Here is an 11,112-nt window from a genome sequence, read left to right on the forward strand (position 1 = left end):
TGTAATGGAGTTCTATCATAAACGAATTGTGTTCGTCAGCGTGGCTATTGCATAACCGAATAATCAAAATTCATGGTAATCTTGCGGTAGCATAGTGATAAAGTCTTGCATGAATTTCGTTTAACGGATCTCCCCTCCCCGAGACTGCAATTCCCTCCCGTTCGCGGCCGAAGGCGGAAGGAAGGAGAAACGGAGCCGTCGTTCTCGTTAGCTCGAAGCGATATCGCAAGTTTCCATAATCGGCTGTTGTATCCCTCGCTCCGACGTGGCACGACAATTCCCCACGTCAATTGTGCATCGCGGTCGAACCGGTTTCCTTTTCGCAAGAACGACTCGATCGGAGTATTAGATCGTGAGTGAGTGAGAATTTTCATTCAGGAAAGTGTACTCGATGCCAACGTGTTTACATATCCTAGCTCACATATTTATATTTCGATCGCAGTTTCCAAGTCACGAACTTAATGTGTGATTCTCCTCTTTATTTCTAAGATGTGAAAACTGAATTTCTTTCTTCAAAAAGAGACCTAAAGATGCGACAAGTTCCGGTGACTTTCTGTGCATCCGGTAGTCATTAATTCTAATTGGCAATGAGTTATTTATATCTAATAAGAGATGTGATTTTATCTAATAAGAGATATCCGTTGATAGCGTGATATGAGTCGTTTATATAATGCCAATCGGACAATATAAAGATGTTACTTCGGCACTCAATCCGATGCAGTGAGTCGGCATGAAACATCTATCAACGGAATCACATATTAATACTGAGCGTGCTCTGTGTAGAATGAAGAACCGGTTCAGGCAACACTGCTCTGTCAAATCAGCGCGCCTAACTTCTCCGAAATCGTAATTCATATAGAGAGAAAAATAATTTTTTTATTTATCGCCTCGGATATTTTGGAACACTTTATGGTTTGTGAAATACGTGTAAAAATTAAAACTTCTAAAACAACGATTTCAAATAGTAAAACAATTCGTAATTTTTTAATTTATTGAATTAAATTTTAAAAAATTAATTTATTATTTCAAAGTCTCATAATGTAGGTATAACTTAATTGTAACAATTGTGATCAGCAATTTATTTATTCGGATTATTGTTGTATCCTTTCATAGCAAACTTAAACGAATACACGTATTTATTACATGCCGCCACCGATGTTCACAGCAGTTCATTGCTAATCGATATCAAAACAATCTAGAGAGAATTTGCTTATCATCCGTTTATTTATCAGACCTGCAAAATGGCAAAATTGTAAACAGGTAAACAAGTGTAATTTTTCCGTACGCGACCAAAAGCAAATAGATTATCAAACCAAGATAGCATTTATAGTGCAAAGGTGAGTGAGCAAAAAATTTGGATCGTCTCAACCAAAATCGTGAATACAACAATTTATTTTTCTTTTCTTTATCGCTCGCATTTTTCTCCTCAAAAGTGAATTACACCGTTTTAAATTATATCGATTTAAAAAGTATTTCAATAGTGAGCTTGAAGAGACCTGTATCCTCGCCATTCAAGAATTGAAAAACTAACTGGATAAGTAAGTAATATTGTGTGTCGTAAAAATTGATCAATTAATGATTTAAGATATATCTGTAAAACACTAGCAATAGAGAATACAATCTAATAAATAAAACTGTATGCATAATTTAAAATTGTAGTTTGTTCTATTTTAAATCGTTTCTATTCTAAGTTTATAGAATTCTCTCTCGCAAAGTATATAATTAAAATAATATAATCTTAAATAAAAATATTACGATCATTTTTAGAGATTATTAGACTAAAAGATTAATTAATTAGTTATTAGTTAAATAATTCATTTTATGTAAAAAAAAAATATTAATATTAATGAAAATAAAATATTAATAAAAGCAATAGTTGCCTTGTAAAAATAACTCTCATTAAAATTGATTTAATATTTATAAAAGATTAATACTTTTTTATAGAGTAATTTTATTCCCTAGAGGATTTGTTCGCGTAAGAAACCCGAACATGTCGAAAGAAGAAAAAAATATTTTACGATTACATCTTGTCTCACTCGATGTCACGAGTAGCCAAGATAAAATCGCTTGCACCACGAAAAATAAAGTTGTATCTACTTTTAGTGGCCAAGAAAGATAAATGCGACAAGTACATTGTGCGAAGGTTGCCGATCCTTAACTGGTTGCCACGATACAGACCCGCGTGGCTTTTACAAGATGCATTGGCCGGCATCACGGTCGGTCTCACTGCAGTACCGCAAGGAATCGCTTACGGTATTGTCGCCGGTTTAAATGCCGAGGTAAAGATCACGAAAAAGAGAGCGGCCGCGGCATAAATCTTGTGTCGCACTATCCAGTAGCATATAGATAAACTCTGTCAATAAATTTCAGAGGGATAAAATGAAACTTCTGATAATAGCTCTGATTGTGAAAGTAAATCGAGAAGTGATGACGGAAAATAAGTCTGTTTTCAGCACAGCTTAAGAATACGTTAATTTACGTGTTATCTCAAAGTATTATTTAAAACAGCACTTCTTAAAAAAATAACAGAAGTTCTTTCTATGTCTGTATAATAAAATAAGAATAATATTTTTTTTAAGTACAATGCTTTCTAATATCTAATACCGTTTGAACTATTGATTTATGTGACTAACATATGCATGATTCTTATTTTAATTTAAATAATATTTTTTAAAATAATTGTACTTAATTTCTTTATAATGTATTATGATCTTATAGTATGGACTGTACTCGGCATTTATGGCATCATTTGTATATATTATTTTTGGTTCATGTGAAAACATCACTATTGGTCCAACAGCCATTATGGCCACCATGGTTCAACCGTTAGTTACAGACTACGGTGCTGACATGGCTGTACTAATTGCCTTTTTAAAAGGATGCATCATTGCGCTTTTAGGAATTCTTCATTTAGGTAGATTCATTTATATATTTAAAGTAAGAGATACGTGTCACAGACATATGTCACAATTTGAAAGTAATAAGTAATCATTTTAAGGATTTTTACTGGACTTCATATCGCTTCCTGTAATTACTGGCTTTACATCAGCCGCGGCGATCAACATTGCGTCTTCCCAGTTTAAGTCACTCCTGGGAATTCCCGGTAGAACCGAGAGCTTTCTGGATTCTATAATAGCGATCTTTAAGAATATCGAACAGATCCGGTACCAAGACACGTTGTTAGGAATTGGTACTATCATTGTGTTAGTGTTGTTCAAGGTATAAACTCCATCGACATTAAACATATACATATAACGTGCGTTCTTTTGAAAAATTTACTTCTATTTTTTCTAATTATAGAAATTACCAGGGCAACGTACGGGAACAATCTTGCAAAAAATAGGATGGCTTCTCGGTCTGTCTCGCAATGCGTTAGTCGTAATTTCAGGCACTATCATGGCGTACATTTTTTACATTAATGGTCAAAATCCTTTCAAATTAACGGGTTAGTAGATAGCAGAATCATTTACTTAATATTAACGTTTCTTTTTATCGTGACTAATATTATCAACTTTAATCAAAATAAACTATGACAATTAAACGTAGCATGCAAACAATTACCAGACAATCCATTGTCTTTTATTTAAATTTCTTTATGGATTCCAAACTTGTGAAATTAAGCTGAGAAGATTCCTTCTATTATCTATATGCGTTGCGAAATAAATTCCCGATAATATCGCCTATTTTTAAAAAAATATTCGTGATAATAAATTTTGTAGCTATACGTAAAGGATAAAAGATAAAGAATAATTTGATTTTTACGTTTGAGATAGTAACTTCTTCTTGTTCCTAATTTTGATGTACTGTAAAAAATAGTCTTATGTACTTTATGTGGACAGATAACGTAAGAAAATACAGTTTTCAATTTGCGTGAAACGAGAATAATATATAACATAAAGCGTTTCAGGCACAATGGGGCAAGGTTTGCCACCTATCGCGCCACCGCCGTTCTCCACGACCTTTCGGAATCAAACGTACAATTTTTTGGATATGACCAGCGCAATGGGAACGACGCTATTCACGATACCGATCGTATCGACCATCGAGCACATAGCCATAGCGAAAGCCTTCGGTAATTAAGTTTCCACCATTTAATTACACTGTCGCTATCGCTCCCATACAATTTCGGGGAATAAAAGCTCTACACCGAGGGAGAATTTTTCGTATGAAGTGTTGCGTTTCTACGCGCCTTTAAAAAACGTAGTGGTTTTATCGATATGTAAGAGCATTGCTATTTTTGTTCGTATGAAACTGAATACAGACCTGCAAACAAAAGCGCGGACAAACACGAAATGGGATCGTTCGCATTCGCTGAAGCGAGTGGATCATTCACGTTTTTCCCCGCTCGTCTGGAGCTGATTCTTTACATGTTGTTGTTCCCCGACTAATAAATAAAAGTTGAATCCGGTTGCTCGGGGAGAGAGGGTAATGGAATTGTTATTTCAGCAAAGGGTAAATCTTTGGACGCCACGCAGGAGATGATCGCTCTAGGAGTCTGTAACATCTTTGGATCGTTCGTCCGTTCCATGCCAGTCACCGGATCTTTCACGCGAACGGCCGTCAATCACGCGTCGGGAGTTAAAACCCCCATGGGTGGAATATTTACAGGTAGGCGAGTGGTAAGAAAACAATTATATCATTTTTAAATTCAACTTAAATATAAATGCAATTCGATCATTTAACATATCTCAGAACGTACATTTTAAAATTGTTGTACACTATTTAACAAAATAATTAAATTTTTTGATAAAAATAAATTTATTTTATTATATAGCATTCTTCAATTATATGTATATTAAATTTATGGGTTTTTATATATATCATATTATATAAATTTACCATTAAATAAAAAGTCCAATATGTTCGATATTGCGAAAGATTGCAGCAATAATTAATTAATTAATTAAAAAGAGAAATATCTTCGCACTTTGATAAAAATTTTATCAATCAACTAATTAATTAATTTTTCTTTTTTTTTTTTATGTGCGCTACCAAAACCCGATGGAAACGGTTCCAGGCGTTCTGGTGTTGCTCGCGCTCGGTCTCTTGACCTCTACCTTCTACTTTATACCGAAGGCTACGCTCGCCGGTCTCATCATCTGCGCCATGTACTACATGCTCGATTTCGAAACGTACGTCTTGCTATGGCGCGCCAGAAGTAAGTTTCACAGATCTCTCCTTTTCTCTTTATCCCCCTTTTTTTCCTTTTCTCCTCTTGCTCCGGTTCACCTACACGCGATTTATCTAGCACCGGTGGCGTCAATGGTGCACAAAAGGCGTCAGCAAGCGCGCCACCCACGCTCGGGATGCATTTCGCGGAGGGGTGCATTTGTTCTCGAAAAAACCACGCGAAACAATAAGCTCGAGCGCGTTCTTGATGGCATTTGTTGTTAAGACGCGATCGCAGTTTCCGTTAGGTAACCTTTGCCGTGAGTTTCATCTCGGGCTCATCTAAAACCGTCTGTAGCTTCGCAGTAGATTCGACGATATTGGCACCCGGTTGTTTGCGAACGCGATCGATGTGCCCACTCTGCGTTCGGGCGAATAACTTCGCGAATTGAGATATTAAAAGAAATTAAAATTGAAATCTTATTATTATCTAACTCGTTACCATCAAAAATTTTTTTTCACACAAGAGAAAAACAATAAAAATAAATACGGTAGATATTGTTAGTGAACACAAAGGTGTCACAGTAACTATTTTTACTTTAAAAGATTGTAATATAAAGGTGTCTGTAAATTTTTTTAGAGATCGATTTCTTTGTGATGATGTTGACTTTGCTCCCATGCGTCTTTCTTGGTCTGGAGTACGGTATCTTAATTGGCATTGTTGTGAATCTTATAGCGTTGCTATACTTCTCAGCGCGGCCTAACATTCAGACGAAAATCGAACAGGTACAGTGACAAGAGATTAATTAATAAATCTTTCAGTATTAAAAAAAAGTATTTTAGTATAAAATCAGTATTAAATTAATTCTATTCTAATAAATTAAATATTGCTTTATTAAAACAAATATTTTTTTATATTCTAAGGTATTTAGAGGATTATATATACAATACTCTATTTGTAATAATTTCAGTGTCTAAAACCAAATAAAAATCGTTAAAAATTATTTTCCCGATATAATATGAAACAAAAGAAATGTACTCAACCGGTTGATATTATTGCGACGTGTAAATGGCGCTATTCTTTTAAATCGCTGGCGCTATATTTTCTGCTTAATCCAATTTAATACATACCGTTATCGTTTAAATGAGAACTTTTAATTGAGAACTATCATCCCTTAGCTTGATTTACTATATTACGTGAAATCGATACCTTCATCCCCCGATATTTTTTCCCTTTTCGGCCTCCCTCAGATAACGAATTATTCTTAGATTTTATAAATCTCTTAAAAATTCTGCTGTAAGATATTTTATTTTATATATTTTTTTTACTTTAGTATTCCAAAAACGAAATAAATTCTTATGGATAGGTGCTTTATAAATAACAGATCTTTTTACACTGAAAAGAGAGCCGGTTTGAAAATATCGCTACTGAATGTACGATGTTTTCTCAATGTCTGGAATATTTTTCTACTGGTTGTTGGCGATTGTAAGCGGGCATAATCTAGTTTTCTATGTCTCGAACGCAGATCGAGGGGGAGACTGTTATAATCGTTATACCCGAAGAATCAGTAGCCTTTCCAGCGGCGGAGCGCCTACGTGCTAACATAATGAAGCTTTCCGGAGAGAGTGAATGCAACGTGATACTCGACTGTACGAATCTCAAGAGGCTCGACGTTACGGTCGCTAAGGTAGGCGATGAGATCGTGAAAGTTGTCAACGTCGACTCTACTTCGAACGGATTTATAGAAAGAAAAAATGTACTTCTCTTCAGATAGAGTTGGAGAAAAAAAAATACAAGCGAAATCAATGATGATAGCCGGACGGTTATCGATTCTCCCGCGTTTCTTTGAGCCGATGATCTCACCAGCTCCCCCCCCCTTCCCTAATTAATCTAAAATCAATCGGAGATTAAATTAATGAAGACAATTTTGCTGGCGAAAAGTATAATCTATCCGTTCGCGGAATTCGTTTATGCGTGCGGGTGTAAAGCTGTAGGACACGCGGATCGATTCGATACAGAACCGCGAGGTTTGTTCAGCAAACAGCGTGTGCACATGTTAACCTATGCTATTATCGTTGTTCTCCAAATTCGTATAACCACACATGGGTGTATTGTATCGTTCGGCACGCGTGTCGAACATTACAAGTGAAATTTTTGCCCCCGGAGAGGCACGTGTACGTTCGAAGGGAGTGCGTTCGAGAACGGTATGCTGTGTTAATTTTTTTTTTTTAACGCGTCGATATTTCTGCGATATTCGATTTTCGTGTGCGCTTATTATCGCGGTCGCGTACTTCATTTGTACTTGTCCCCTCGCTGTGCGTCGCGCATGTAATTGTTGTAATTAACGTGAGATCGATCGCCTTGCAGAACGTCAAGCTCCTGGGAAGGGACCTTTCAGTACGTGGACAAACAATTGTCTGCAGTAATTGCTGCGAGAACGTGAACGCCACTCTGAAGGTTGTGGCGCCGGAATTATTGGACCTCAAGGAAGACAAGTTCTAAAAGAGGAGGAGCGTTTTCCTCGCACGCGCACAAATCTGAACGCGACCGCCTAGGTTTTTTTTTTTATGTAGATACATCAAGTGACACTTTTTAATAAATATATTTAATTTAGAGAGAGAGAGAAAGAGTGCGATCGAATATTGAAGATGTACGTGTCACATTTCGAAATCCTATAGAAAGTTTAAAAAACAAACGTTCCATTATCACGTTTCAACATTTCTGTAAAGGTCGTTCTACATTAATCGCAAATCGCAAGTTGCAACTTACAACATCCAATGACTGTCGAGTTTTAACTAGAAACTAGTCGCTCATTGGGTGTCGCAGGTGGCAACTTGCGACTTGCGATTAATGTAGAACGGGCCTAAAATGTCAGCATAATTCTCATGTCATTTTAAAAGTTATTTAATTTTTTGTTTACTCTTAATTGTAATACTTAATTGTATACTCTTAATTGTTATACTTAATTGTAAATTTGATTAAAAAGAATTACAAATTTAGTCAAATTTTGTACGCATATTAAGAAAAATCTAATAAATATTCGTGCAATAATTCATTTCAATTTACGTTTAAGTTATTTATCTAAAACTATAGCAAAATATGAGGTTTGAGAGATTATACATCTTATTCTTATCTTTATCACGCAGTCTTGCTACACATTCGTCAATCGTTAACAGTGTGTTTCTTTGATATTTCTTTCGACATAACCACTCAAGTGAGCTCCGTGCAATCGTGCTACGATCGCACGGAGCTCACTTGACGAGATTGTCGCACGTTCGTACATCACTGTTCGATTAAACGTGACATTCGCATATAATTGAAATTCTACTTTAAACGACAATGCGTATCCATGTAGATATAATAATAAACGAGTAAGTACTTACTGGGATGTGATACGCCGTCATTTTTCATCCGCCGACTGCTCCGCTGTTCCGGACACACACTCGCGCGAAAACGATCGCGTCAATTAACGTAACGCGGTAATTACGGCACTCCCGACATTTCCGGCACTTCCGGCAGTCTCGACATTTCACGTGGTACTTTCAACTTTCGTTGCACACGCACGCGAAACGAGGAAAAACGCACGAGACGCATACGCGATACGCGATCACTCCGTGCACGGTCTTCTCGATACGTCGACTGAATGAAGTTGCTCGATCTTCTCGATACAAAGGACGCGCAGCCAATTTCACACCGCTACGCGACGACTACGATACCTGTAATAAGAAGACATGTCTATTAATGACTATTACGTATATTTGATTCATAACTCATTGATTCATAACTGTATCAGAGAAGCAAAGAAGAGCGAGAGAGACAGAAATAGAAGGAAAAAATGCGAAAATAATATATATCCTACAAGAAAAAAGTTGCGAACTCTCTCTTTCATTCTTTCTCTATCGCGCGCGCGCATTTTGTCGGTCGGCTTGGAACACGGAGTACTTGACGGTCCCGTTTTGTCTATTTTTACCTGCCTTTTGGTACACACAGGTCATTCATGTTTCCCACCTCATTCTGCCAATTCTGCGAATGATGCACGCAGACAAAAAATCTGAGAACGAGTAAAACGATCGCAGCCAGCTGGTCGACTTCATTTTGAAAGCGCCTCTATGTTCAGAAAATGCGAATTACACGGCCAATATCTACAGGTAATGTAATTCTGTAGGTAATGTTCGCGATTGTGGTTCTCTTCCATGCTATCAAGAACAAAAAAAGATGCCGTAAATTTCAAGATTATATCTATAAGGATTATTTATATTATAGAATTTTTGATGCACGGCAATCTTTTTCATGTATAATAAGCCAATGCAAACAACGTAAATATTATAAAAATAAAATAAAATAAAAATATACTAAAAATTTAAAAAATGGAACATAACCTCAATCACTATTTCTAATAAAATTTGAATCTTCTAAGACTCATTATTTTTTATTTATTTTACGATATTTTACACACACAATGTTCAACCTGAACCTGAACAGGAAATGAATATACGTTATAGACGGACGAGAAGCGTCTGACAAGACAAACTAAATCGCCTTCATCCATCATTTCAATCTTACAAAATCATACGCATTATCTACGGAATTCCTAGACACTAGCTTCGTGGTTCAACGTCCACATTTTATGGGCATAGAGGCGCTCGAAAATAAAGCCGCATGCGGTTGGCTGGTATCCTGCAGGTTTTCCTCTCCTCTCGTCGGGCTCCGGCGCACCACGGCGCCGAGCGAGTGAGCGCTTCGCGGCGGTGCGGCGCGGCGCCTTCGTCAGCCGGGCATGCGGAGGAGCGCGAAAGCGGAGCGGCGAAAGCGCGCGCGCGCCGCGAGTGATTTCGCCCCCGTTTCGCCACCGTCGTGCCTGCCCGTCGTGGTCTCTCTCACTCCCTCTTCGTCGTCTTCGCCCTCGCCTTTACGTTCCTTCCTCTCGGTGTGAGAGTCTCGTCCGCGCGCCGCGGACGTCGGTTTTACGGCAGCAAGTGGAGCGCGGAGTCGATCGTGACGCTCTCGCCGATTTCGACTTTCGACGCGCGCGCTCGACGCTACGGGAGATCCAGCGCGCCGGACATTCCGTCGATAAGTGCTCTCGTGTGCGCACGCACGCACACCGAACGTGCGTTCGAAATCACGCACGCACGCACGCACTCGTAGTGCTTCGTGCTTCGTGATCGTTCGTTTTATCGTCCGTTCGTTCGCTCGTTCGCTCGCTTGATCGGCGCTCTCGCCCGAGAATGACATATCGCGACGCGCGGGTGACGCGCGACCGACCACGCACGTAGCTCTTGGAGGAGCGTCGTCGTCGAGCAGCGCGACCGTGACGGTTGAGCGAGGGGAAGTGAGAATCTCTCGGAACGGATCGTCCATCTAGGCGACCACCCGGACGACAATCGGACAATGGCAATCTCGAGCTGGATGATCTGGGGTAGGAGCCTACGCACCGGCCGAACCCGTCGAAGTGCGTGGCCACGTAAAGTTGCAATTTTAATCTCGATCGCGCGACGAAGCGCCCGGCGGTTCACGTGTCTCCCCTCGTCTCTTTATTTTTCTGATTGCAGGCCGCCAAGACGAGGACAACTGCGTGCAGCTCGATCTGTCAAGAGGTTAGTAACGTAACCTGCCTGCCTGCCTGCCTGCCTGTCCGTCCTCGCGGTCGTGCGGATTCGCGTTCCCTCCTCCCTCTACTCTCGGCGTCCTCGTCGACGACGATCGCTCGCGCTCCCCTGTGTTTATTTACCTTTCGCCTGGCGAGCACAATGTTGCGCAACATCGTTGCGTCTCGGGCCGCCGTGATCGGCGACCGGTTATTCGCCGCGTGTTTTTTCACGGCAGAAAATACTTTTTCTAATCGAATGATATAGATCTCTTACTCTTTGAAAGTTTGTTAAAATGTATTTGTATATCTGCATTGATTTAGAAATGGAAAAAGAGAGAGAGATCTGTCTAGTCTATGTCCTTTTTGGCCCAAAAACATGCAAGGCACGATTATTATTTCTTATTTATTGCAA

At 38.9% G+C, this 11,112-nt stretch overlaps 1 protein-coding gene across 6 annotated transcripts; it reads left to right on the forward strand.

Moving 5' to 3' along the window:
• Positions 1 to 170: 170 nt before the first annotated feature.
• LOC105837842 (sodium-independent sulfate anion transporter) lies at positions 171 to 8,171 on the forward strand. Of its 6 annotated transcripts, none has more exons than XM_012682963.3 (12): positions 171 to 1,337; positions 1,471 to 1,538; positions 2,104 to 2,279; positions 2,719 to 2,914; positions 2,999 to 3,219; positions 3,301 to 3,445; positions 3,908 to 4,072; positions 4,447 to 4,608; positions 5,018 to 5,158; positions 5,750 to 5,895; positions 6,636 to 6,797; positions 7,478 to 8,171. In XM_012682963.3, coding segments are annotated over exons 2-12 (1,650 nt in total). In that variant the 5' UTR covers positions 171 to 1,337; positions 1,471 to 1,537; the 3' UTR covers positions 7,613 to 8,171. The 6 variants fall into 6 exon arrangements, with proteins under 6 accessions (XP_012538417.1, XP_036150727.1, XP_012538413.1 ...); XM_036294834.1 differs by having other exon boundaries at positions 1,482 to 1,538; XM_012682959.3 differs by having other exon boundaries at positions 171 to 912; positions 1,114 to 1,538.
• Positions 8,172 to 11,112: the final 2,941 nt, after the last annotated feature.

The sequence above is a fragment of the Monomorium pharaonis genome, unplaced genomic scaffold (genome assembly GCF_013373865.1).
Source record: "Monomorium pharaonis isolate MP-MQ-018 unplaced genomic scaffold, ASM1337386v2 scaffold_480, whole genome shotgun sequence".
Classification (NCBI taxonomy): Eukaryota; Metazoa; Arthropoda; class Insecta; order Hymenoptera; family Formicidae; genus Monomorium; species Monomorium pharaonis.